The 27,603-nt window shown below is 43.9% G+C and overlaps 2 protein-coding genes across 2 annotated transcripts; both read left to right on the top strand.

Moving 5' to 3' along the window:
• Positions 1-356: 356 nt before the first annotated feature.
• Positions 357-16,588, top strand: LOC104831327 (selenium-binding protein 1-A-like). Its single transcript, XM_010566825.1, has 12 exons — positions 357-639; positions 5,910-5,963; positions 7,061-7,173; positions 8,323-8,508; positions 10,087-10,207; positions 11,286-11,468; positions 11,564-11,742; positions 12,783-12,861; positions 13,356-13,477; positions 13,649-13,741; positions 14,748-14,866; positions 15,521-16,588. The coding sequence occupies exons 1-12, from the start codon at positions 636-638 to the stop codon at positions 15,681-15,683; spliced, it is 1,416 nt and encodes a 471-aa protein (XP_010565127.1). The 5' UTR covers positions 357-635; the 3' UTR covers positions 15,684-16,588.
• A 5,285-nt stretch (positions 16,589-21,873) lies between these two features.
• On the top strand, positions 21,874-27,565 carry LOC104831366 (selenium-binding protein 1-like). Its single transcript, XM_010566915.1, has 11 exons — positions 21,874-21,951; positions 23,051-23,207; positions 23,496-23,608; positions 24,469-24,654; positions 25,179-25,299; positions 25,390-25,572; positions 25,898-26,076; positions 26,503-26,581; positions 26,879-27,000; positions 27,101-27,193; positions 27,443-27,565. The coding sequence occupies exons 1-11, from the start codon at positions 21,874-21,876 to the stop codon at positions 27,563-27,565; spliced, it is 1,434 nt and encodes a 477-aa protein (XP_010565217.1).
• The last annotated feature ends 38 nt before the right edge of the window (positions 27,566-27,603 follow it).

The raw sequence follows: 27,603 nt of genomic DNA, 5'->3' as shown, positions 1-27,603 counted from the left end.
GGGCAGCTGTCAGTCTTGAAAGAATCTTCTTTAAGAAGTAATTCTGTGAAATTTTCAGCAGGCAAGTTGTCTTTTTGTAGCTGCCTTGTTTAAGGGACTGAAGGGCCATGAAATGTTAAAAACATTGCTGCCTGCCAAACCAGGCACAGTTGAGAGCCGTGATCCGGTCTGGCATGCATTGACTCCTGGAGAACTTGAAACATTGCCCAAAATCAAGAGTTTTAAAGCACAACTGTTTCCCCCTTTGCTGTTAGAAAGCATGCAGGCTCTCTCTGCGTGAGGGCGGTTACTTGGGTACAAAATACCCAGATAAACATATCTGGAATATAAACAGGAGCAGGTGGAAAGTGCAGCAGCGTCAGAGTTGGGTGCAGCAGAGGCTGGGGGCTCAAGCAGAGCTTTGAAAGCTTCCTCCGCTCTTTCCTGGGAAGTAGAAGCTGAATTTCTGTCCCTGTCCTCCTGCGCTCCCAGCTGCGCTGGATCCTCCCCTTGGCAGTTTCTGTCCCTAGTCCTGCCCGCCCCTTCACTCTTGTATATATGACCCTCTCCGAGTAACTTTTGCTTCACAAAAATCCAGTCCAGGCAGCTGTAATTCCTCTTGCGTGCACCCAGCAGCCCTGAACGTCTGATCTGACATGGGTAAGAGATCCAGCTCGTGAGTCTAGCCGGGTTCTGCTGCTTTTGGGTACAGTTCTGCACTGTGAAACTTGTAAGCAGGGGCCAGTGGGTTCGTTAGCATGGCGGGCTGTTAAGGAGAGGCGTGGGGCTGAAGTTCAGCATTTCCTCAGACTATTAAAAGGTTTACTTCTTCAAGCTATTGAAAACCCTGTGGTTTTAAATAAGTAGCTTTAATGCTACCAGTAAATGTCTTTTATGCTATCATTAAATGTCTCTTTTAGTACCCTGGCATGTAGAAACTGAAATAAGCATTTGGACTTGCTGCTCTGGTTGATTGTGAACATGAATGATGCTTAGGAAGATTGCCAGGAAACTGAGGACCAGAATTTAACTTTTTGCTTATGTTTTTGTGAATAGACCATATAATTTTTACAGACTTTCATTTTTGGACACATGGACAGGAAATAGAGGGAGGGGACTAAAACAGATGAAAGCTTTTTTGTGTGTGAATGTATTCTTGTAGAATTTGCAAGGGGGACACTGTTACATTGTGATTTCACAAAACAGGGTAAGATTGTAGACCTTAGTAAAAAAAGCCCTAATTACACAGACAAAAACAAGGATTCTGACTCAGCAGAAGTATCATGCCTGGTTTATCTGCCTAGGTTGAATATGTATCTTTTTGTGCTTCTGCAAGTACTAATAGTACAAACTAAATGATACTTGTTTTTTGCTTTCTAACAAACTATAAGTTTCATTTTGTAACCTGGGATAATGACAGTTTTGTCTAAATGGCTGCGGCAGTCTTTAAGAAGTCTCTAGGCAGTGTGTAAAGAGTAAGTTAAATACTGCACCTTAAGCCTTAAAGTAGCATGATGGTGATTGATTGGTCACAAGGTTTGGAAAAGTATGCTCTTGGCAGTGTAGAAGATCAAGTCTTGGACTGCTCTTCAAAAATTTAACAGATCATTAAAGTCTGCTTGCATAATTTGTTTCTTGGAAAAAGACTTGTATTCCAGAAAGAATGTACTGCTTTTGTCTCTGTTGTTCTCTAAGGCCTATGTCTTGTCATGTATATAGTATAGCTGATACACTAATTTTTTTTCCCCATTTGTGTGTTTATTTCAGCAATTTAGCACAATCATACCTTGAACCAGGTTTGCCTACCTTCATTTTTTAATATGTCAGTGTTTAACCCATGCATACACCTTAACTTCAGAGAATTTTCTGTTTACTCAGGCTCTGCAAGAAGCCCAGTTTGGCCCAGGCTTATTCCACCTAACTTTAAGTTCTCAACAGAGGTGGCTAATTTGTTGCCACGTTTCTCCTAAAGTCCCTCAATAGAGTAAACAGTCTTAGGCACCTTCACGGTTTGTCTTAAGTGGGCTGAAGAACTCTGCTGCCATAAAATACTGCAAATAAAACGACAAAGTCTTTCCTGATCCTTTCCTTTATTTCATGCTGTTAAACACAAACTATCAAAGAATGGCTCTTCATGTTAATAGTTACTGAATACTATGAAACTACGCTTTATCAGGTGGGATATTTTTCTACAATGCTATTACCTGTTGTTGGAAATCTATAAACCTCATTATGCAGACTCCTAGTAACTCCCAGGTTAATCTGAGTATAGTTTGCTCGTGCTACAGCTTCCTCAGAGGCTTTGCACGCCACTTCAAAATTTTTAACTCACTGATTAGGTAAGTATAAATGGATTAGCCTTTTTTTTTTTTTTTTTTTTAAAGCTACTTCCAGAAGTTTTTCATAAAACCATATCCTAAGTCTTGCTTTTATAATGTTTTGTGGTATTTGTTGACCTTTGGGATGATCTGTATTTCCCAATATTTCTTTGCCCTGAGGAGCTCAGCATTTCTGAGGACTTTACAGCCCTTGAAAAGGTGGAGAGGCATCTTTATCACCTGCCTGAGAAAGGAAGTGCTTGTCTTCAGGGTTGCAAAGCAACACAGTGACTTGCCTCACCCAGTACCAGGGACCAATGAACCCAGAGGTGTCTGGACTGTTTTTCTATGCTGTGACTGCTAGACTGACAGATCCTGTCATCATTCTTTGACCTTGCACAGTATGTGATTTTTACCTGGCACTGTGGTACAACTTGGTGCCCAAAAAAATGAGGGAAATGAAACATTTTATTCTTCAGTACCACCCAAAAGAGTGTGGTGTCTTTGCACCATCAGAGAAGCTCTTAACATTTATGACATTGAGAACTGCCTCCTTTCTGTCTAAAACTTACTGAGTGGATGGAAAGCTGCAGGGAGTCCCTCATTATGCTTTGTGTGGGAAATGATGGCTTACGTATTTTCAGCTGTTGTAAGCATGGCAAAATATCCCCAAACCTTGTTGTTGGTTTGCATGGAGTTTTCCAGAGTGGCCTGTGGATCATTGTTGGTGGCTCACGAAGGATTGGACAGTTGCCTTTGGTTTACTGTCCCTCCTCCAAAAAGAGGAACAGAACAGATGGAAAGACATGAAAAAATACAGAGCAAAAGGAAACTAGACTGGATTCTTCAATTCCCCTTGCTCTCCACAAGAAAGAATTGCTGTAGACAGTGGTAACAAAAGGAACAGTGATATTTTTATCAGCTCTTGGTGTGTATATACAAATAACTGCATAGGAGTAAGGAGGAATTGGGCTTATTCTAACTTCATTTGTGAAAAAAAGAAAAAATGTACAATGAAGCAGTTAAAGCTAAATGCATATGTTCTTCCCGTGAGCCATTGGCAGTAGATCAATGTTCTTTGATTTAGAAAGACAAGGAAGGTGGACTTTGTGGGTGGGAAGCTACCCATAAGAGAATTTGCTTGTAAGGGTGTAACATACATGGCATAAAAAAAATCTCAGTGCTTTTGTCCTCGCTGGAGTTTGCAAACCACATGTGTGTGATGGAGTGTCCTGCTTCCTGGTACTCAAAACACTCACTCAGCTGCCAGATTAATGGGGGATCTTGAACGTAACAAGTAATATTAATATGTTTAACCATGGATTATTAACATAGCAATGTAAATGTTATTGTTAACATGTAGCTACAAGATGGTACAAATCACAGATTCATGACAAAAACCTTATTTTGTATTCACAAATGAGCTTGGCATCGTATAACACAGAAAGGCTTGCATCATCCATGGATACCTTCAGGCAGTTAGATACAATGGTTCAGAATAAAAGAGTGTTTGAACAAGATCAGAGGGAAGGGGGAAACAATGTGTATGAGAAGAAGGAAGAGAAAACGTTCATCATCTTGCTGTATGTTTTCTCTGGAAAACAATTTGGCACAAATAATCTTTTTCTCAAAGTAATCTGCAGAAAACTGCATTTGCAATGCTAATTAAGCTGTGGTCTAATGCATACTGAGTTCCTGCTAATTTAGGTGATTGAGAAAATTGGAATAAAGTTTAAATTATGGCTTAGACATAAATGGAACAAAGCAAACTTTATATTTTGTGTTTCCAGATAAAAATATTTCACAAAGAATGTGAAATTAAACCTAAAGTACTAAATTACTCTTTTTGAGAAGATCCTGTTTATGAAGTTAGGAGCCTCCAAATGCAGCAAGTGAATTGCTTGAAGCATTTTGCCTTCAGAGAAAGGCTCCATAATTAAATGGGCACTGGAGCTGTAACTACCTTTGAATTTGAAATCTTAGATCTGTGGCATTCTGAAATAAACTGGTGCTATAAATTTATCTTTTTAAATATCAGAGAATGGCAAATAGCTGGTTTGCTTATTTTTATTATAGACACTTGAGGGATGGCGGGAGGCAACTATATTATGTTTTTACTTCTGTCAACATGTATTTCACTTCATGTCACATTGAAGAAATATGCTGGCATCCTGCTGCAGAGCACTTCTATATTTTTGTGTTTTAAACAGCGGATTATACACTAGTTCCATTTAGGAATGGAGCAGAAGCTTCCTGCATTGTGTTCAGCAGGCCTGCAGCTCTGTGACTCTAGAAAAGTAGAGATTGATGTGTGTCAGTTAAGCCTATAAACTTGCAACATGTAACTGCCCCTTACAGCAACATCGCAGGGTAATATTTTCTTAATTCTAGCCAACAATTTATGATCCTGAGCATATATGTTCTGTTGTTCTGTGTTAGAGTAGAAATCACTGTGTACGAGGCTGGTTTAGTATCATTTTTACTTAGGTGTTGATTAGGATCCAAACTGATACAAAGGGAGGTAAGACACTTCTAAGAAGTAAGCAGAAATGGTTATAAGTGTTACATGTTAGTAGTGAGCAGTGCTTTATGCTTGCTGAGGGTCAAGCTCTTAATTCTGGAGGATCCTAATACAGGAATCCTATCTTTTTGGAAGTGAACACATTACTTTCCAGATAGAGAAGCTGTAGATAACAACTGCCGCGGTTGTCATCCCTGCTGAAATTTTGAGGTTTTGCTCATAGAGACACCCAGATGCATGGGTTGGTTTTGACTCTCGGTGCAGAAGAGCATTGCTTCTCAGTCTTCTGCTACTGTAAAATGACATGTTCCTCCTAACGCAGAGCCCAGCCTTGAACCACACACGGTCCTTCTGCTTTTGTGGCGTTCCCTTCTCCAGAGGACATTTAGATTCCCTTTCTATCTTCCTAAAACTACGGTTTCCCCACTTGGTTGTCTGATTCATGATGTAGTTGCTGTGCTGGAAGTGGTGAACAAGGAATGCCAGTTCAAGGAGGGTTTCTGGCGGCTGTAACAGGGTCGTGAGGGCAGAGGTGGGGAGCTGAGTTTTTAATACAGGGGAGGTGGAATGGTTCATAATTCCCCTTCCTCTTGTCCTTTCTGGTCACCTGCAGTATCACCTCTTACCCAGGCTATAAATCCTTAAAAATAACCACTTCTTCAGCATTTATATGCAGAGAAAGACTGGAGGCTTTCCAGTAATAATAAAATGGATTGTTCAAATTGGGCAATCTGTCTACTTACTCATCTGGCAGTGATTCAGCAGCTCTCTGTAAAACATTTAACACAATTTTCTTAAATCCCAGACCCTTGTCATATATGAATGTGCTTTAAAATTGTGAGGCTGAACTCCTTGAAATGAAGGCCCAAATTTCCCATTATTTTTGAGCATGGAGTATCATATTGTGTATATTTTCAGAAACTCAAGTAACTTCAGCAGTAACTGGAGTCAGCGAGACTTACAGGTGTTTGCCAATGTAAAAATTGGATCTAAGATTTGCCAATCTCTGAATGCAAAGCCAATTTCCTCTTAGAGATATGCTTAAAAATAATTTGGAGATTAAAAGAACTTCTTTTTTTTTCTCCAATCAGCAAAATGTGGAGCATGTGGTCCAGGATATGCAACTCCTCTGGATGCCATGAAAGGCAAGTACTGCAACATCTTTTCTAAATCCAGGCCGTCAGTAAAGGAATTGTTTTCAGATTAAGTGAGGACTAGGTGGATGCCTTCCAGAGTGGCTCATTAATTAGCAAGGCCAAGGAGACTTTAAATATTGGAAGGGATTTTATTTCATTTTGCACCCAACTCTGGGCAAAGCATGCAAGCTCTGTTACCATGAGTTCACTAAATCATAGCACTAAAACAAAGTGGGTCTGGGTTTAGATGTGTGCATGGCTATAGGATGCTAACACTCAACAAACAGTTCTGGTTTTCTATGCTGCAAAATAGAGCTTTGCTTTAAGAATATTGTGAGCAAGTGTTTAACCTAAAAAAAAAAAAAAATTTCCTTGGTGGTTTTGGATGGAGACATTTATAGACTGCCCTCAGACTCTCTCATAAAAACAAGTGACTGTCTAGGACAGAAGAAGGGGAAAACAGGAGAAAGGACTGTAGGGTATTCTGTGTGACATGGTTTAATGGCAAGCTTCTCATCCACTTGTAGCTGTATCAAAGTTATGTTCTGTTCTTCCCAGCAGTGTCTGGCTAAATCCTGAACCTCACTAAAGCCCTTGAGGCATTTTGCTGTAGCTTTTAATAGTGTCAGAACTTCACCTTGAGTCCTTTGATATATTTTAAAAGCCTCAATTTTATAGATTGTAATAAGTAGGCTTTTGGCATAGGTAGACTGAAATCTGGGCCCTGGCAGCAGGGAGTCATCACTTGTGTAACTGGGGAAAGGAGAGGCTTGACATGGCCTTGCAGGTGGGAAGGTGGTCTCCAGCACTGTCCTTTTTCAGGAAAATAATTGCATCCCCAGGGCCTCTTGCATTAGGAGGGGAAGGGAGTGGAAAGGCCCCACAGCTGAATAAGCACTTTCTCCTGGTGGTTTCTGGCTGCTCTAACTATATACTACTATGTAGTGTTTGTCCATAAAATGGAAATACCACGATTCCACTTCCTAAGAAGAATCACAATTTACAGATGGAGAGATTAAATCCAGAGAAGATTCTCTTAAAGTTAACACAGCTTTTTGTAAAAATGGTTTCTTTTGATGCATTAAACAAGACTTCTGCCTTGAAAGGTCCCCGGGAGGAGATTGTGTATCTGCCTTGTATCTACAGAAACACTGGGATAGAGAAACCTGACTACCTGGCCACTGTGGATGTTGACCCCAAATCTCCACACTATTGTCAGGTACTCCTGTGTGTAGAATGGCTCCGGCGCTGCATTTTCTAGGGTGGTGAATATCTGGGTTCACATAATAATTTTCAAGTAGATATTTGTGTTGAGAGCCAGTCAAATCCTCTGCTGTTTTTCTTACTAGGTTTCTCAAAGCTAACATTTATCTTGTTAGTCTCAAGATACTTTCAGAAAATTTTCGTGCTTAGTATTTTGATAGTTCTTTTTGTAACACTATTCTTGATTTATACTGAGCATGAGTATTAAGCTCTAGAAGGTGATATTTCCTCAGGGTGTGTCAGTAGTATAGACAGAGTTTATAATGTAGGATGTCTGATACCCTGGGAAATTCTACACATTAGGCATTATAAATCTAATCCATTTACTTCATAAATGGAAAGCTGTGGGTAGGTAGCTACCAATATACCAGATCCAAAATATTGGTAAGACTGTCCTTAAGCTCAGTTTATTACTGCAAATAGTGTACACTAAACTGCATTTAAACATGCAGTGCTTGTAGGACTCAAATTATCAAAGATACTTTGGACTCTGGTCTCTGTGTGTTTAAGGAGCAGCGAATCTGGTTTGACAACAAAGATTTTCATAATTTGTTCTTTTTTTTTTTATAGCTACTGGTTAGGGTTTTATTAAGGAAGAGTGGAGGAAACAAGTCTCCTAAAACTTTCACAAAACTTAGCTGTAATCTTTCAACTTTTCTTAGTTATACAGTAGAAAAGTAAAAATCAGAAGCAAGAAGCAAGAGTGCAAATTAACATGTCAGTTTGCAGGAGTCAGCTCCAGTTGTAATCAGGTAAATCTCGTAAAATCAGGGACTTGCAGCACATGGACAAGTGATGTTTTTTTCTGTCTTTTTTTCCATATCATTATTGCATGTCTCTTTAATTAGATAGAATATTTTAAAGATTTGGATTAATTTAATAGCATACAACATTTAATAAATGCTATGGAATCGTGATGTCCAACTTTCTTCTCCCACTCTACAGCTTCAGCTCTGCATATCTCAGGCTGAATCTGCTTCCTGAATAAAAAATAGCAGTTTCCTTCTGCTCTTTATTAATTTATACTTTGACATAAAGACCCATTTCTTTGCCTAGGGGAAAAACTATGCCAGACTGAATCTTAAGTCTGTCTCTGACTTTGTAGGTGATCCATCGCCTGCCCATGCCGAATCTTAAGGATGAGCTCCATCATTCAGGGTGGAATGCCTGTAGCAGCTGCTTTGGGGATGCCACAAAGAGAAGAAATCGTCTGATTCTACCAAGTCTGATCTCTTCTCGAATTTATGTGGTGGATGTGGGAACAGACTTGCGAGCTCCTAGAATCCATAAGGTATATTTAGATGACTTTAAGCTGGATTTTTATTGCTTATATTTTGACAAAGAGACAGTGGTTTTATGGATTCCAACTTCAAATTAGAATAGGAAAGCCAGAACAGTTATGGAAACTTTTGTCAAACATTAGGAACTTGTGGGAGTTTTGAAACTCCTACAATTTATTGATAAACTACACACAAAAAATCTTGCACTGAAGAAATATGAGTAAATGTGGTGTCAAACACTGAAAAATTAGGAAGTTCCAGAATTCAACCTGCCTCTGCGATATGAATTTCAGTCGAAGTGGTTGCACACTGTATTATTGTTTTTGACTACAAGATCACAAGGCAAACTCCTACATGACACATTCAGCTGATCATTATGTAGATTGTATGTTTTTCAGAGATGAGTTTAAATTTGATTGGATTTTCACTGAGCAAGACCAGATCTCTCCTGTAAAGGACACCTCCTCGATTTGTAATCTTTGGTTCCTAAACATGTGATATGTAGATTTTTTAAAAGAAAAAATTAAGAAAATGTTTTAGTATGGGAAAATGAACATTTTAAAAAATCTCTTGTTCATGGAAACAATTGAAATTTTCCCAAAATAAAACTTCCACTGCAATAGAATTCATTTGGCAGAGATACAGATATTGGCATAGCTAGAGGTTTAGATATAGACTTACACTTTTCCATGTCTAACTGTTTAGATTCTCTTTACAGTCAGTGAAAAAAAAAAAAAAAGGCATTGCTGGAGTCAGATTTGTCTATCCTCATTTAGAAAACTGTTTTAGGGTAAAGGAATTGTGTCTTAAGAGTGTTTGTTTCTTTTCACTGACTATAAAGTAAGCATAGAGGATTAGCTTAGATGGAAATACATACACTGTCAGCATCTATACTTGGTCAGATGAATCCTACAGCAATGTGTGAAACCTCAGTACAGAGTTCCAGGTTTGGCAGAGACCAATTTAGTTATCAAAAACATATTTTGAAGACAGGTCATAATGTGGAATGTAAGGAAACTTTTAAGTGGTCTTTTGTCCCACCCCATCTGCCTGCAAATACCCTCATTCATAGTCTTTCAGTTTTGAATTCTGTAGAACCTTGTCAGCCTTTAACTATTAATGTAGTGGAATAAAACCCCCAAAGGTCTCTTCTTGTACAGTGAATTTTGTTTCAAACTGAGTCTCTGGCAAGCCTCAAAGATTTTTTTTTCCCCTCTGAACTGCTAGTACTCCAGTGAGAGCTGATGCCTGAATATTGCACAAGTGGTGTTTCTGCTGTTGATACTAATTAAAACAAATGCAGATGTCAGTGTCTTACTGTTGCAGAAATTAGACTGATTCTAACCATTCAACTCTTGCTGTTTATACTTTTGAGAAGAACAAATAAATGTCATGGGTGGTACTGTATTACTGGGCAGAGTAGAAAGCAGGACGTGGCAGGTAATCAAAAACCAAAATAGCAAAAGAAACAATCCCCCTCACACATACACCATTCTCATTCCTTCCTTACTTGAACTCTTAGGGGTGGAACTGGTATTCTGTTGTGATCTCAGTGAAGGTGACTATGACGATGTGTGTACTCATTTTAGATTGTTGAGCCAGTGGAGTTGTTCTGGAAGGGTAACGTGGCTAATCCTCACACCTCTCACTGTCTGGGCAGTGGTGACATCTTAATCAGCTGTTTGGGAGACCCTTCTGGCAATGGAAAAGGTATTAATCCCCTTCATTACTCTAGAAAAGTATTTGTGGTATAGAAGTATCATGCTTCCAAAGCAATGATGCTTCATGCAAAGCTAGAAGAGTTTTTAAGAGCTTACAGTTCTTTTGTGCACATAACCATTCCAGCAGTTGTTTATTTAACTGTAGAATAAATACTTCAGGTGAACTGTATGGTCATTGCTCTGCCATAACAATTCAGACTTGATGTGGAAGAACATCTGTGGGACTGTTGATGAGTTCAGTTTCCATGTCTCAGTCTTTCACATATATGACTAAAGAAGACCAACTGTAGTGGTTATAATATGAGCAACAAACCTATTAACATTTCACTTGGGTCCCTTCAGCATTGAGCAAGGAAGACTTGCTTTTGAACATAATCTGTACCAGCTCAGTGTTTGTGACTTGGGCATGAAAGATTCTGTTGCAAACCTAAATCCTCTTTGTCTCATTGTCTAATGAAAATTAAGCCTTTCAAGCTATTCTAGATTGCATTTCCTATTTAAAACTTTTGAAGGATTCTTGTGTAATTTTGTTACCTATTCAGATGTAAAACACCTGACATCTAAAGAGAAATACTAGCTATTAGAAGAAATATACTTCAGATGGTAAGTGGTGAACCCTGCTCCTTTTCACAGGGTTTTTCTCTTCTGAATTGTGGGCAAACATGTACTTGAATAGATGCATATTAAGTACATAATTCAAGGATGCTGGTGGCAAGCAAAGAAAAATGGAGGTGACTCCTCCAGGATCTTCTCTAAGATATCCCTTAATTGAAATGTACTCTAGGAGGGCTAACAGATTTATTGGAATGACCTGAGTAAAAATAGAGCAAACTGAAGCTTAAAAAATTCATTACAGTGTGATAAAATTCTTTTAAAATCCAGCTTTCATTTGCTTTAGTCCACAAAAGCAAAACCAACAGAATCACAAAACTTTCCTTAAGCATAGGGTTGCATTTTACAGAGTGTTTACAAAATAGGCATTTAAATATTAATATATTATTTATCTTATTTAAAGCTGTGGATCTGCGTGAACGTCTTCAAACAATTTTCTTTGGTTTTTATATCAGGTGGCTTTATTTTGCTGGATGGAGAGACCTTTGAAGTGAAAGGAAATTGGGAGAATGGGGAAAAGGTACCCCCCCTGGGTTATGACTTCTGGTATCAGCCACGACACAATGTCCTGATGAGCACTGAATGGGGAGCACCAAAAGCCTTGGCAGATGGGTTTAACCCAGCTGATGTAGAGAGAGGTGAGGGAGCATTTGTTTAAACTCTCAAAATTAGAAGTGATTCTTTGTTAAAATAATATCTTCTGTGCTTATTTTTGTCTGACCTGATCCATTAGGGCATTATGGCTGCCGCATTAATGTGTGGGACTGGAGCACTCATACCTACATTCAGGCAATTGACTTAGGGAAGGGCTCCATACCCTTGGAAATTCGATTCCTCCACAATCCGGATGCTGCAGAAGGGTTTGTTGGATGTGCTCTGAGTGGTGCAGTTCATCGGTTCTACAAGACAGAGGTAAGTAATGTGGCAAACACTGAAACTCAAACCTAGTTGTTTCAGAAATCCACCAATCACTTAGGAAGTAGTAGAGTTTGGATTAAAAATAAAAAGGCTCCTAATTCCAGTCTAATTCTAGCCAAGTTCTAACATTGTGTCAGAGAGCAAACCTTCTAATGACAGCGTGCATACAAACTGATGCTGTGGCTTTCTGAAGCTACCATATAGTCCCTCATCTTTAAGCAATTGCAGTTGGTAGGCATTTTGAGTATCTCTGCAGCCATATTGCTGATGTCCAGCATGCAAATCTTCGGCAGCCTGATCCTGAAAGGAAGCAAAGCTTAAGAGGTCATGTTGCTGGTCTGTCAGCCCCACTTCCAACGCTCCTGCCCTCTACAGTAACTTGTTGATCAGTTTAATCACAGTTAGTGAATTGTGAAAGTCTCAAAGAGGGGAAGGTCTTGCCAATGATAGGAACATTAGTGATCACTTGAACAAGAGACAATCTAATGAACACTTGCACTGAGGAGAGGGCTGCAGCATTAGCTCAATGGCTTGCTTTCTGGCCTGCAAGCTGGTCAACAAACACATATCAATTGGACAGCTAATCAGAACACGTGAAACTTGTCACCAGTGTCAATGTGGGCTGCCTACTGCTCAGCCTAAAAGCATAGGGAAAGACCTGAGGCTAGAGGAGGGAGGGAGGGAAAGTGGTGGGGTCATGGACAGGGGAGTAGAGCTATTGCCATTTTAGAGGATGAGCTGGAGACAGATAAGACACCAAGCTGTAGGAGATTAGCAGTCTTTAGTTCTGCTACTGTTACAGCAATCTGTTTTAGAGGTTGTTGCATAGTATAATCATTAACATTCTCTCTGGCAGTATAGTTACCATCCTCACTCCTTGGTAACACTTATTTGCAATGTGCATATCACCTCTGTACAGGACCTGTTAAATAAATAGCACTATTTGCTTCTCCTCCCTCTGTCATGCATAGCTGAGCCCTCTTGGCTAACGTCAAGGCAATAATAATGCTGGTTCTCTCCTGTGCTTTCTGCAGAAAGGAGACTGGGCAGCAGAGAAGGTGATTCAAGTACCCAGCAAGAAGGTACAAGGATGGCTTCTCCCTGACATGCCTGGTTAGTGTGAGCATGTTTGGAAAAGAAAACGGGTGTTGTCCTCTTTAGTTCACTGGTACAGTGTAGCTTTTTGCAGAATCTTATCCTTAAATGGCAAACACTTCCCATGTAAATTACTAAATTTCTGTTGGGTTCTTTGTGTAACACTTCTGATGTAACCAAATTGCTTATGAGCCACCAAATAGGAGATTGGCAGACCTCTGCTCCCACGCTGCTCAATGCTTGAGGTCAGTTTCTCTAGAAAAATACTTGAGTTTGGGTCTTTCAGCATGAGCTCACAGTATTCAGGAATGGTCATGGGAATGCTGGTAGAGCCTGCACCTCCTTTGAGTAGGCAGTGGGTTTCCAAGGATGATTGTGTTTGTTCAACCCATATCTTAACATATTTTTCTGAGGCTACTATGACTAGAATTTTGAAAGATAATAGGCTTGTGGTCTTCTTTGTTGCTGGTCCTGTCCATTTCCTGACTTTTCTACTGAATATTTTCTTGAAGGCCTTATTACTGATATCCTCATCTCGCTGGATGACAAGTTCCTATATTTCAGCAACTGGCTGCATGGAGACATCCGCCAGTACAATATCTCCAACACCCGCAAACCCAAGCTGGTGGGACAGGTAAGCCAGCATCAGAAAAGCTGTCAGGTACAAGGGCAGTACAGTCTGCTTATTCCCTTCTTTTTTAAAAGGAGAAATTGACAATTTACTTTTGCTTCAGAATTGTCACTATATTGCTTTCATGTTCCTTTGATAGCCGATGCCTATTCTCGCACATTCCCTTGGTTACAGGTGTTTCTGGGAGGCAGCATCACAAAAGGGGGGCCTGTAACTGTAGTGGAAGACAAGGAATTGCAGTGTCAGCCAGAGCCATTTGTGATCAAAGTAAGTTTTCCTAACATGCATGTTGTCAGTGCTCTGCTGATTGTAATCCATTTTAAAATATCCCTACACCTCAGTCAAATGTACAACATATAAAGCCACATCTGAGCTAGTTTGTATCTTGGCTGGCAGCCTGGGCAGGTATCACATTTCAGCACGGACTGGAGCTAGTAAATCCTGGTAAGTGTTCTGGGTCCCTGGTGGAATTGGACAAGCTGTTCAACTGTACTGAAGCCTGTGTAATTACATCTTCCCTGCTGTTGTTAGCTAGCTAATGTAAAGCTAATGCAGTGTGCATTCATCACACTGCCATCACAGCTTCTGATCATCTTTCAACAGCTGATAGTTGAAGCACTGAACCAGCTCATTCTGCAGTGTGTGTTTGGGGGGGTGCATGTGTGTGAAGAGTTTGATGGCACCTGGCATTGTGATAGAAAAATGAAAGAGTATTAATTGTCTCTGGTCATTATCAATGTGCATTAATATTATTACTGTCAAGGCAGCTACCTATGGAAAGTCTCAAGATGTGCAAGAACTGAATATGGTTATGACTAAGATCTGTTGGCCACGAAAGGCAGTTTCAAGAAGTTCCACATACTCCTTTTCTTCATAGTGCAGATTGTGAGCTAGCTGCAGTATAGACATGTTCTTATTTGCAACTGTGTTATGCCACCCACCTCTTGCTTGATTTTTGATACTTCTATCCAAGTACAACAACCTGAACCCTTCAGCCCTTACTTTCTTACATTACTAGTTCTGTGAATTAAGTGGAACTCATCTGAAATGGCTTTGAGGCTCCCAGTTAGTAAGGAATAAGACTCCCAATAAAAACTGTTCTGTCTCCAAAGTAGGGAATTTGGTGCTCCTGTGTCAAGGATTTCAGAGTGCTGGATGGTCCTCTGAGTAGCAGAACTGCTGTGCTGTTTTGTTTCTCCTTGCTGTTGCATTTCCTTTGTTCAACCTCTGTGGCAGCTCATCTTGAGCACCTTGTTCTCTGTAATAATTTTAGGGGAAGAGGGTGCCAGGTGGACCTCAGATGATTCAGCTTAGTTTGGATGGGAAGAGATTGTATGTCACCAGCTCTCTCTACAGTGGATGGGACAAGCAGTTCTACCCCGATCTTGTCAAGTAAGAAAACTTTGGTAAATGAGGATGACTGTACAAGCCCATGTTCAAGATTTCTTTCTTAAATGGTGATATGCATATACCAGCTGGTATACAGCACAAAGTTCCCACATAGGGAGACTGAATCCAGTAACTTTTTATACACAGCCTACCAACCTAGATGTTTTACCCACTAGCCAGAATCCATCCCTGCTCAACAGGTACACAAAAGTTGGGGCCTGCACACACTATTTGTTGAAATCATGGTCTGTTTGGAAGTAGGTGAGAATGGGAAGAAACCAGTGAATGTGACCTAGCCTCCTGGAATCCGTAGTACTTCCAAACTGCCTTTGAGTGTATCAGCATGACTTTGTATTTTTTTGGATTTAAAGAAAGGAGAAGATAATGTTCCAGATGGCCACAGGAGGGCATAGTGCAGCTTGCCCATTCCTTTATTATAAACAACAGCTATTAATTTTCACTCATTCATTGCTAATTTGAGGTTGCAGGTTTCACTGAGGCAGTGTAACTCACTTTTGAGACCTGCTAAGACCCATTTGGAATCTGGGAATCTTTTCATTTTATATTAAATGAAGACAAATCCTGCCCAAATATGGAAGAGAAGAGCAACAAATACGAATCCTTTTCCCAATTTCTGTTTTCTTGTCCATTTTTCAGGGAAGGCTCTGTTATGCTGCAGATTGATGTGGATACTGAAAGAGGTGGATTGAAAGTGAATAAAAACTTCCTAGTGGATTTTGGGAAGGAACCTGAAGGGCCTGTCCTAGCTCATGAGATTCGTTACCCTGGTGGTGACAGTACCTCTGATATCTGGATGTAATTGTTGTCTGGAGTTGGTTTTGTTGGGTTTTTTTTTTCCTTTCTGTTGTTTTTTCGCTTTCTCCCTCTCTCTCCTCTCTACCCCCCTTTTATATAGGTGAATCGTGTCAGCTGTAACTTTGTCCACTGTCTGAATTTAGATTTCCATTAGGGTGAGCCACAGAAGTTCCACTTTCCTCTCATTCTGAGGCAGCCAAGTGAATCTCTCTGAAACATGATATACATCTCATTTTCTCTACTCCTTCCTCTTTCATAAGGTCCTGTGTAATCACCGTTGACTGTCAGTTTCAAGTCCGAGGTCACCCATCTTTTAAGGACACTTTGCCTTGTTTGATGCTACTTTGCCTTGCCACTGTTTGCCAGTTTGCCTTGCCACTGTTTGTTGGTGGAAAAGCTGCTCCTAAATAACTCCCTAAGAAAGATACATTCCATGGGTTTGCCCCAGAGCAAGAGTGTCCTGTCCCTGCAAAGCTTAATTTGCTTAAAGTAATCAGTGCTTTACAGCAGACATAGCATAAAAATCATGCATATCTAATCTGAAGCCACATGTTTCTGGAGCTGGGTTATAATTTAACATTTGTGCACTGATGTTATAAAAATCAACAATAAAATTGTTCTTCAAGTCAGGTGGAGCTTCGCATTTTTTTCTTTTTAGCATTTCAGCATTTTCTATTTCAAAGAACAAAATGTAAGATCATTTCAGAAAGTTAACAATGTCATTTGTCTAAAAATTGTTTGGCGAGGAATTTATTTTTGCTGAAGCCACCTTTGTTCCTATTATTGCAAGCAAAGATTCTCTTCCATTTTCTAAGACTGGAGCAAACTGCAAAAAACTTTTCTGATGATGCTAGCAGCAGGTGTCTTACAGGTGTCTTTCAGGTGTCTTGCAACTTCTTGAACAGACAAGCACTCACAAGTTCACCCTTTCTTCTCGTGCCAGTTCCTGATGCATCTTCCCTAAGCTGTTTCTTGGGTCTGATTCTCTTTTCTGCCTCCCTAGATCTGTTGCTTTCCCATCTGTGTCTATTGCCAGTCTCTGCTGTTTCCTACTGAGCTTTAGCATTGCCAGCTGTAACACTGGAATCACATCAGCAATGTTGGAGGAGCAGCATGTTAATGGGACTTCCCGCTGGAGCCTTTTGGCTGGTTTTTTTCCAACTTTTACCGTGCTTCCACAGCAAAATCCTCATCTAACTGACAGATCTTACTTTAAAATCAAGACTTCATTCTGTATATAGCTGCTTACTGTCTTGCCTAACATGTTTGGAACCAGGCTTTGAGAGTTCAATTTTGTGTTTTTAACACAGAGCAGCTGGACTGCTGCCCCTTGGTCTCTCTGAAACCTTGCGACAAGCAGTTCTGTTAGGACCTGTGAAGCCAGAAAGCTTTCTAAATGACAAGGCATTGTAGCCACCTGTGTCTGATGTAAAAGCCCATTTTCAGAAGCTTCTTGCTTCAAGGACTCATTGTTTTCCTTACGAAGGGACTGGTTTCGTGAATGGAGTATACACTGCTAACCTGTGTAAATGCTGCTAATAGACCATGCTGAGTGAGTACAGTGAGTGCTCAGTGTCTAAACAATCTCTGTCTAAACAGCTGTCCAGGAAAGTCATTGATTTGTTAGGAAATCATTTGCTACCAGCCAGTACTACTGGAGCCTGTATTTTTTTCAGACCTGTTTCCTATACAACTGAGCATTTAAAATTGGAAAAGGTACATGATCTTCCACATAGCCACGTGAGGGCAGGCTGCAGCCTGTCTTCATGCAGTATAGAAGTACAGCTAGGAGTTACTCTCACTCTGCTAGCAATTTTCGGTCGTGATTTTCCACAGATCACAAACTTGCTAGTGAGGGTCGCCGTCAGCCTTTTCTCGGTCCATCAGTGTATTGCAGGGTGACTGAGGTCTCTCATTCCAGCTACAGTGAGCACTCCAGTCTGGGTCCCATCCTGAAATCCCGGTTGGAAATGCTCCTGAATACAAGTGTGTACAGCTACTGAAGTGTGGATTGCTTCTATTCATTGTAAAGGACAAATGTTAAAAGCAAAAAGGTGCTTAAGAGAAGGAAGAGAAAAGCAAAGTGTGAGACTCGCTTGAATTAAAATATTTCATATTTCCTAATATCTCCTAATCTGGGTACTGAAAAAGGTAAGCTGTGAGTAGAGTTGCTTGTGATTCTGAGAGGAAACCAATGGGTCTCACCATGCTTATGGGTTCCATGTCCATAGTAGAGATTCTGGTTTTAGTATGTGTGCCTGTCTGGGTCTACTTTATTGCAAGGTGAGCTTTACTGTGGACTCACCTGACTGTATTGACAACACCTTCATTGTCTATAAGGAAGTTTCTGAGGGGACACTGTCATGGTAACTACCCGCAGTCAGAGGCCATTGGAAATGGACCCCAGAATTTCGGACATTAGCCAAATGCCTGCTGTTTGGAGAATCTCTGAAGGTGTTGTGAAACCTTACCCTCATGACTGACCATCATCTCTCTCATGCTTGTCAAAGTGGAAGAAGCACATGCAGTGAAACAAAATAAGCTGGTGAATGCAGAGCAGGTCCAGATACTTGGTAGGTCAAAAAAGACACTCATATGTTAATTCAGTAGTATTGCAGAGGATGTGGAGAAATCCATCCTTACTCACAAGCACACAAAACTCTGGGTCTGCACACACTATTTCATACTGTTTCTTGAAATTGTGATCTATTGGGAAGTAGGTAAGAATGTGAAGAAACTGGTGGACCTGACCTAGCCTTCTGCAGTCCATGGTATTTCCAAACTGCCTCTCAGTGCATCAGCTTGACTTCAATTTTTGGCGTTAAAGACAGTAGATGATCTTCCAGATGGCCACAGGAGGGCATAGTACAGCTTGCCTGTTCCTTCATAAATTACTATTCCCTGGTTTTCACTCATTGATTCTTAATTTGAGGTCACAAATTCATGTATATTTCTGCTGCCAAGTCATATCCAAGACAAGTAGATGTATTTATATAAAAAAGAGAGTCTATCTGTAGTATTTTCAACAAGTGTGAGAGGACAGCAAGGTATATTATATCTCAGTTAGTAGCTGGGGAAGTTATAGAATGGAGAATGGTTTCTGCTGAAGTGAAGCCAGAGCAGTTTGATGAGAGTCACCATTAAAAAAACCCTATTTTTTGGTCTGCTCCCTTGAGCTCTACTTCTCTTGTGAAGACTGACTTCTTACTTTTGAGTCTATATAGTGTAGAGAAGTGCCTTGTTATATACAGAGAAGTGTAAAATGAGTCCTTGGAGTGGAGCCTGAAATGTTTAGGTAAACTGCTCAGCATATGTATTCCTGGTTTGCATTTCCTTCTCCATCACTGGAGGAAAGTCAACTGTTCTTGTTTTCAATTGTTACAAGGTTGGAGCCTGATTTGCAGTGCTTGTAGGGACTTTTAAGGAAAGTTGCCAATGCCTTTCTTTAGGCAGAGGCATGGAAGAGGAGAAAAAGCAGGTCCTGCTCGTCCGTCCTCCCCAGCTGCATGGTGCTGCCACTCCTCTTGTGTCAGATGGAGCGATTATGCAGTTGTGGGAGGAGTTGGTCGGAGGAGCTGATCCGGCAGAAAACTGCGCTGCCAGAAAAGTGACTCACCGTCCATCTCCCCGTGGCTGCACATGGCAGGGCCCTTCAGCAGCAGCCTGAAGTCACTTCTCATTACATGGTGTCTGAAATCACAACCTAAGGATGTGGGTGTCGGATGGGTTTGTCTGGTTGCAGCTGTGGGCTGCAGTGGGGAGGGGTGATCCCACTGCTGCCGTGCTTCTGGCCAGACCTTTCTGCGCCCTCCCCTGTGACTCCTGCTCCAACAGCAAACCCCTCATTCAGAGGGGAAGGGGCAGCTGAAGTAGTAGCAGAGAAAAGGCGGAGAGGTGCCTTGAGGGAGAAGAAGTGTAGTTGTGCTATGCTGATGTTCCCTCCAGCAAACCTGCTAGCCTGCACATAGAAATGTGTTTTGAAGTGACGTGCTGAAGGGCACCACGTGTCCCGGGTGTGAGTCCAGTAGCCCTGTGACATTTGGTTTGTTTCTGCTCAGTGAGGGGATCGATAGATCCAGGGTGTTGGATCTGAGCTTTGCACAGTCTGCTTGCTTTTAAAAACATTTGCCTTTTGTCTTAGATGTGCCTCTGCGCTTCAGGCTGTTTGCGTACCACTTGCACCAAAGTTTTGAGCACTCTGTCTTTCTGTCTCACATGCCTCTGGTGGACTCTTCTGTGCTGCCCCCAGAGTCGTTTGTGTCTTGCTACTGCCTCTGTGCAGTGAGCTGTGCCACCTGCCATTGACTTCGTGTTGCTCCGCTGGGGATCCGCAGCTGGCAGGGAGGTTGTCCGCCAGGAATCTCACCATCCTGCTCCTTTCTGCTCTCTCCTCTGCCCTGGCAAGAGGTGAGCTTAGCTGGTTTTGCTCGGTGTTTGCCCGTGCCATGAATTTACAGCTTGCCAGCAAAGCTCTGTTTCACAACATCTTCAGTGGTTGGATGGTGTGGTTTTCCTTCTGCTCCTGAAGAGGGGAATGGACTGCAACAGAGTGAAACACTTGGGAGATGTGGAGCCTGGGAAGGTCTAGGACAATGTACCTCTGCTGGCATTTTTTGCGGGGGCACTGGCACTGGCTACAGTCCTTCCAAACTCTGCTGCTCTCATGGTGCTTAGTGCCTTGCTGACCTGTTTGAGTGTGGCAGAAAGCTGTAAAGAGAGTATGGAGGCCAGGACAAAAGTATAGGACTGAGGGATTTAAGAATGCAAGATGATGAGCAACACTTAGACATCCTGGAGCACCTCCAGGGTTTTATGGCACGGTGAGGTGGGAAGCGAGAGAACGTCCTCCCTGGAGAACGAGGGGAAGGTTGGAGGGTGCTCCCATAGTTGGGGCAGGTCTTGCTTGGGTGTTTAGAGCAGACATGGTTTTCTTGGTGAAGCAAGGTCTTCTCCCAACGCATTTAGTGCGCTGGGCCAGTCTGCACCAGCTTGTATCACCTTGTCTTGCCCATTACCAAAATTATAGCATGTTCTTCCCTATCAGGGTTGGAAGAGATGGTCAGGAAGAGGGGAGTAATTGCCACCTGACTGTGGGCTGTCCAGTGAAGCCCACAATTGCTTGGAGCACATGTTTGGGCCATACGTCCTGGCAGCCTGGAAATTGGAATTTCCACTCTTTCTGGAAGGAGTGAAAATGGGCCTGCAGTTTTCCTTTTCTATTGCCTGAAACAAGCACCTGCCTCTGCATAGTGCAGTAATTATTTGAGAAACTGCTTAAAGCTGGGCACTCATGCCAGGTGCCAGGCTGCTCCCATGTCCACCTGTCACATGTTTAAAGTGCTGTTCTGGAACCAGAGAGACATTAATTACAGCCCTAGTGAGATTGCGATCTCTTCTGGTGGAGATCTCCCGAGGGCTTCTTTAATGGTGCTGTCAGATGTTTCTGCATTCCTCCGTGGAGCAATTACTTATCCTGTGTAATTTGCCCACTGATCGAGGAGTTCTTCCACACGATGCGATGCTCGTTCACGTTCCATGGCACTTGGTGTTTTCTTCCTGCTTTAGTTTGGCAGCTGGTGGCAGCCAGGCTCCTGGTGATCTCAGGAGGGGACCCTTCTTCCAAAATCCTTCTCTCCAATACCTCAATCCCTTTAATGGAGGCCTCTGCTGTTCCCATGGGTGTTTTGTGACAGTTTAGTCTAGTTTGTATGTAATTCAGCCACACTGGTGCCAGGCACTTTGCAGCGTTAGTGGCTGCTATGGGGCTTTGGGTGTTCAGTGAGTGGGCTGGTGGGGAGAGTAAGTAGCTACTGCTCAGGCACTGTTTCACGGTGTCGAGCTGCCCCAAATCCGAAAGGTTCCTATTTTCCACAGGTGGGCTGACTTCCCCACATGGAGATGCAAACCTGAGAGGCAGCAGGCATGTCTTGACCTTGTAGGTGCTGCATCAGCAAGATCAACAAGGGCACAGTTTGCTTTTCCTGAGGCACCCATTCCTAGCCTGATGTGTTTTCTAGCTGTTTGGGAGCCATCAGCAGCTCCTCAAGTCTCTTCTGATGTCAGTACTGTTGGAGCCCCCTCCCTCCTCTGAGTGCTGTATCCCAGTTTGCAGTCCTTAGGAGCTCCCAAAGTCTTCTTTGTGGGTAGAGGCACCTCTGGGCCTGGCTTTCTGAGTTGACCCCAGGGAGCCCATGATGCCTTCAGCTCAGCCCTCAGACAGAGACGTGCCTTCTGTCAGGGTCCAGGTTTCAGAGGTGCCTTTGGTGGCCTCCGTATGTTGAAACCTTGTAATTTCCAGGAGGCTGCTGGTGGGGCCGATTATCTAGCTGGACTTCTCATCCCTCGTGTGGAATTTGCAGCCACTGCACCTTTGTATGGCAGGAGCCTGGGTATGGGGGATGGCTTTAATTAGCTTGTTTCTCGGCTGGGACATGGAGGCCTCCAGAGCCTGAAGAAGTCATTGGAAATCACCAGAGCTCCAGGATCAGATACGGGAGGTTGTGTTTAAGGAAAAGACCTGCATGGACCAGCAGATTTTTCCTCTAGATTGGTGGTTAGCAAGGCGGAAACAAGCTGCAGCGCTGGTCTGGCACCTCCCAAACACTTAGGAGTGATGGCTCCTCCCTTGGCAGCTTGCTTTCTCCCCCCACCCCTTTGCCTTGTATATAAGGCCCCCTCGGAGCAGCCTTGGCACAACACAGCCCACTCCAGCAAGGCAGGCAGCAAGCTGCACCTCCAGTTCCAGCACCTCTGCTCTTGGGGAGAGTGAACCAGAAGGCCTTCAGCATGGGTAAGAGATACTCTGCAGCCTCCCCGCAGCCCACAGCAGCTCCAAGCCTTGTAGCCCCATCCTGGACCTGGCTCCAGCCACTGCCTGGAGGCTGCAGACATCCCACCTTGAAACCCATTTGTGGACTGGTAGGTTTGTTCCTCTGCAGCACTGCAGGAAAGAGAAGAGTGGGACTGAAGTTTGGCGTGTTGTCCGACTGGTGCCAGAGGTTTCTATTGTCTCGCTACCATTCTGCTTCCAGGGGCTTCTTTTGCCTTGAAAAGCTACTTGCATGTGGCTGTAGCATCCGTGCTGAGGGGAGCCTCCCCTTCTGCTGCAGAATCATCAGGGAGACAAGAAACCAGGCTTATTTTCCAGGCTAGACCTTCAATACTGACGTGGTTCTCTGTGTAAGCTCTCTCTCCTTCACTGCTGATGGGGAAGCGATCAGTGAGGTGCTCAGAGGATGCAGAAGGGAACTGAGCAGTGGTTTAATCCATGATGTGCCAGGTGGCACCTGAGAGAGGATTCCTCTCCTGTATCTGTGATTTGTCGGTGCCATAACAAGACTAGATGCTGGTCACAGAGGTCCCCATTGACAGCGGGGGTGGGAGAAGGTCCATCGGGTAGGACAGAGTCTTCTGAATAGGCACCTTTTAGGACGTGGACGTTTCTCATTTTATTCTTCTCTTCTTCTCGAATCAGACAGATGCAGAGTTCAGTGCTACGAGTACCCCACCTGCCCGGATGTTGTGAAAGGCAAGTCCTCTTGAGCGTGTTTTGGAGTGGGTAGTGGAGACCACCATTAACCATGTGTGTTATAGCCTCTCCAAAGGGAGAAGGCTGTAACTATATGGAGATCCACTTTTGTTCTCTTACCTCTGGGTCAGTAATGGAAGCAGGGTTGGACAGTTGACAGTGACCAGGGAAGAAGGTTGTAGCATCCAGAAAAATAAGTTCAGTCCTATCTGAGAGTCTGTTGAAGCTTTTCTTTTCCTTTCTGGCTGGTTCATGGTGTGTTCTAAAGGAAGCTTTCTATATACCCAGCTCCCAGAGAGGAGGTTGCCTACGTGACCTGTACCTACAGGGAAACATGCATCGACCAACCTGACTTCCTGGCCACCATTGATCTCAACCCCAGATCTCCATGTTATTGCCAGGTACCTGTGTCTTGACTGTGTTTTTACTGGGCTGGTGACTAGCTGCTGGCTCTGTGCTTTATAGTGCCTCCAGATTCAGGACATCTACTCTTTTTTGCTGGGGAAAATCAGATTGCTTGATAGCCACTCTGTCATGCCAGCTGTCTGTTTATGCCTTACACCTTCTTGTCTTCCTGCATCTTTCTGTCTCATCCACCCTGAACTGACTTTTTTCCCCTGCTGCCTGTTCATATCCTGCCGAGACCCATCTGGGAGACCCCTTGTGAGTTTTGTCATGACAGGTCTACTTCTTGCTTTTCCACCGGTATTATGCATGAGATAGGGATGTTGTCTGCTAGGAATCTCACCTTCCTGGTCTCTTTCCACTGTCTTCTGTATGCCTCACTCTAGTTGAATCACCTCTGTCTCTGTGTCCCGGGGACAAGTTGGCTCTGACTCACTTCCCAACTCACTTCCAGAGAATCTTGGTGCTGCTAGTGAGTTTTTGAGCAAATGCTCTGAATCACCCTGTCAGTGGCTGCTCAGCATGGAAAATGGTCTCCAGTGACCCAGGTGGTTTAGGGTATCCAGCACTTTTGCAGAGTTCAGCAATTTTCTACTGTGCTGCAATGTTCTGTTATGCACTGTACCAACCTGTCTGCTGTCATCCTAAATGGGAAATTGGAGTTTACCTGTCTCCAAAGGCTGCAAAGACACATTATCTACTGTGCATCTTTGAACTGATCAGTCACATTTAACATTTCCGGAGATCTCCTTTGGTGTGGGCAGTGGTGTTATCATCTCTATGTTGCTGGTTGCATTAGGGTCCCCATTTCTCCGTGCCTCCCTGTGTGAACCCTAACTCTACCTTGAGTGCCTAGGTGATTCACCGCCTGCCCATGCCCAACCTCAAAGACGAGCTGCATTCCTCGGGGTGGAGCGCTGCCTGCCCCTGCTTTGACAATACCACAACGAAAAGGAACAAGCTGATTCTTCCCTGTTTGATTTCTTCCCGCATTTACGTGGTGGATGTGGGTTCACAGTGCCGGGCTCCCAAGCTGTGTAAGGTATGCCTGAGGTGATTCAAAGACAAGCTTCTGGGAAGGAGTTGGGAACTGGTGCTTCTTGAATAATGTAGAGGGAAGAAGGGTTCTCTCTTTGTCTTCTCTTCCACCCTGATTTTAGAGAGCTGGGTCACTTTTGCCTCTCGGCTCTCTCCTTTTCAGACCAAGGAAGGCTCTGATCATCATTGCCTTCCCTTCTGTGTGCCTGTTGCATTCAGAGAGAGTCTAATAACGGGAAGTCACGCAACACACCACACCTGCCCCACTCCCAAATAGTGAGGTGGACAGACAAGCTGTTATGAGTTAGGTGTTGCTGCACTCTTGTTGTCTGTGTAGAGGGGAGCTCAGAGGCTTTTTTGCTCCTCTTTAAGGAGGAGCAGGTCCTAGCAAGCGTGAGTTCTGGGAAAGAAAGCTCCAGCAGGTGTCAGAGATTTTCAGAAGTCTCTGATGGCCAAAGGCTCTGCCAGGGAGTGTGAAATGAGCTGAGCAGTCAGAGGCTGAAGTGTGTGTGTGTCAACTTTTTTCAGGTGATTGAGCCAGTGGATGTCTTCTGGAAGTGCAACAAGGGATACCTCAATATACCTCGCAGCCTGCCTAATGGCGATATTCTGATTGCCAACATAGGAGATCCATCTGGCAATGCGAAAGGTACTTTGCCCTTTAATAACCTCATGAACAAACGGATTGGTTTGGAAGTGGAGTATGTGATATTTCGTGCATCCCCTTTTTGTATCGCAGGTGGATTTATTGTGCTGGATGGAGAGACCTTTGAGCTGAAGGGGAACTGGGAAAATGAGTGTGACAGCCCACCGAGTGGATATGACTTCTGTTACAAGCCACGCCACAATGTTCTGGTCAGCTCTGCTGGAACAGCCCCAAAATGTACGGGATATGGATTCAGTCCCGATGACTTCAAGAAAGGTGAGGGAATATGGGTGCAAGTGCTGAGCCAGAACTCACCAAGGTGGTGGGAGGGTGTCGATGCCGTCAAAGAAAGGGCCGGAGCTGGTGAGAGGGCACAGGCAGATTTCTTCCCCAATGGCCCATTTTACAGACACGGCTACAGGACATGGAGCATCTGTCCTTAAGACAGGCTGGTTCCTGTCTTCTCCCACTGCTCCCTAAATCACCGCAGGTTCTCTGCTGATTCTGGCTCGTCGCTGCCATGGCTGTCCCTGCCTGTGAGCATTTTGGGGAGGGATTAGGGTAGCCCTCCCTCTTCTGACATGGTTTTCCTTTTCCTCAGGGGTCTTTGGGCGCCGCCTGAACGTGTGGAACTTGTCCTGCCGCAGCCTCACCCAGTGCTTTGACCTGGGGGAGGACTCTCTGCCCCTGAGCGTTAAATTCCTCCACAACCCCGATGCTGCCGAGGGATATGTCAGCTGTGCCCTGAGTGGCATCGTCTACCGCTTCTACAAGTGCGAGGCAAGTATTGTGCCAGCAGCCAGGGGAGACCCGGCCGTGGTGAGCTACAGAGGGATTGAGAAACACACAGAAGAAATTTGGGGTAGCAGAGAGAAAGAAGGAGGCGTGTGGAGGGGGCAGTATCCAGACCCTGCTTCGGATGTGTGTGCTAGAACGAGAGGAGTCTGTTCTTCCACTGAGTGTAAAGGGAGCCCATCGTGACCAGCTGGGATGAACATCTGGGGGATTAATTTGAGCGACGAAGACCAGCCTTGCTGTTGGTATCCGACGATGCTGTCCTAATTGTGTCTGCTCATAGTAGCTGGGTGCAGTGGCAGCCTTCCTCCGGCAACTTTGCCTAGCTGTGCAAGTGTGCGAGTGCAGGGGAGTGCTCTTGCCTGACCAGCCAGGAACGCTCATGGTGCGGTGCCTGTGTTTCTTGTGCAGAGAGACAACTGGGCAGTGGAGGAGGTGATTCGGATACCGGCCAAGGACGTGACGGGATGGATTATGCCCAAGATGCCAGGTTTGTGTGCCCTGAGGTGGTGTTTCCTTTTTCCTCCGGAGCGTTGTTTTGCACAGCCTGGCAAAGCCCACTCACTGACTGCCAAAGCCTTGCTGCGTAAACACGACAGAAGGCTCGTTGGAGGGGCTGAGGGGCTGCGCACCCCCCCAAGAAGACACTGCTGCCCCAGCTGGAGCCTGTGCACTTGAGCCTGTGAGATGTACAGAATGGCAGGGAGAGATGCGAGCTGGGGTTCGATGCAAGGCATGTTTTCTGTTGCTGCTGTCTTCTCTGGAGCTTTTTGTTTCTGTGCCCTAGCATTCACAGTGGACCTCATCATCTCAATGGATGACAAGTACCTCTATCTCAGCAACTGGCTGCATGGAGACATCCGCCAGTATGAGCTCTCCAAAACCTGCAAGCCCAGGCTGGTGGGACAGGTAAGGCAGGAGCAGAAAGGCTTGTGCTGTTGGGTTCCTCGGCAGGATGTGGTGGTGGTTAGATGACAAGGCATCATGTCTCCCACTGCCTCGCTTACAGGTGTTTGTGGGAGGCAGTATCCTCAGAGGTGGACCCGTGGCTGGGTGTAGAGACGAAGAGCTGAAGTGCCAGCCGGAGCCCTTGGTGATCAAGGTGAGTTCCGTGGCCTGTTTGCCCTCTGGTGTCCTTTGGACTTTGGCTCTGCTCTGCTAATTCTCTTGCCCAGGGTTTCTGGGGTAGGTCTCCACTACGGAGATGCCCTGTGTCTGCAGCATCTGGTAGCTTGTCTGTGTTGGGAGGGGAGGCAGCCACTCTGCTCTGCTCTGCTCTCCTGCTCCTGCTTGTGCTTGACTGCTCAAAGAAAGAAGACAGTAACATCACTGCTGTCTGTTGTGCCTTCAGTGCAAGAGAGTGTATGGCGGCCCTAGTAAAATGCAGCTCAGCGTGGATGGCAAGAGGCTGTACGTCACCAACTCCTTATACAGCACATGGGACAAGCAGTTCTACCCGAACTTGGTCAAGTAAGAAACGTGGGAGACAAGGGGCCTCTTTTGCATGGCCTC

This window comes from Haliaeetus leucocephalus, unplaced genomic scaffold, assembly GCF_000737465.1.
Source record: "Haliaeetus leucocephalus isolate CR32 unplaced genomic scaffold, Haliaeetus_leucocephalus-4.0 Scaffold219, whole genome shotgun sequence".
NCBI lineage: Eukaryota > Metazoa > Chordata > Aves > Accipitriformes > Accipitridae > Haliaeetus > Haliaeetus leucocephalus.
The sequence above is the reverse complement of the archived record's forward strand: the minus strand, read 5'-3'. Positions and strand labels throughout refer to the sequence as shown.

What these genes read in the sequence shown, in the direction of transcription:
- LOC104831366 (XM_010566915.1), top strand. Translation starts at nt 21,874, where the DNA reads ATGCCTTCAGCTCAGCCCTCAGACAGAGACGTGCCTTCTGTCAGGGTC. An exon ending in TCCCGATGACTTCAAGAAAG is followed by an intron (nt 25,573 to 25,897) that starts GTGAGGGAATAT and finishes CCTTTTCCTCAG; the next exon opens with GGGTCTTTGGGCGCCGCCTG. An exon ending in ACCGCTTCTACAAGTGCGAG is followed by an intron (nt 26,077 to 26,502) that starts GCAAGTATTGTG and finishes TTTCTTGTGCAG; the next exon opens with AGAGACAACTGGGCAGTGGA.
- LOC104831327 (XM_010566825.1), top strand. An exon ending in AACCCAAGCTGGTGGGACAG is followed by an intron (nt 13,478 to 13,648) that starts GTAAGCCAGCAT and finishes CCTTGGTTACAG; the next exon opens with GTGTTTCTGGGAGGCAGCAT. An exon ending in CAGAGCCATTTGTGATCAAA is followed by an intron (nt 13,742 to 14,747) that starts GTAAGTTTTCCT and finishes TAATAATTTTAG; the next exon opens with GGGAAGAGGGTGCCAGGTGG.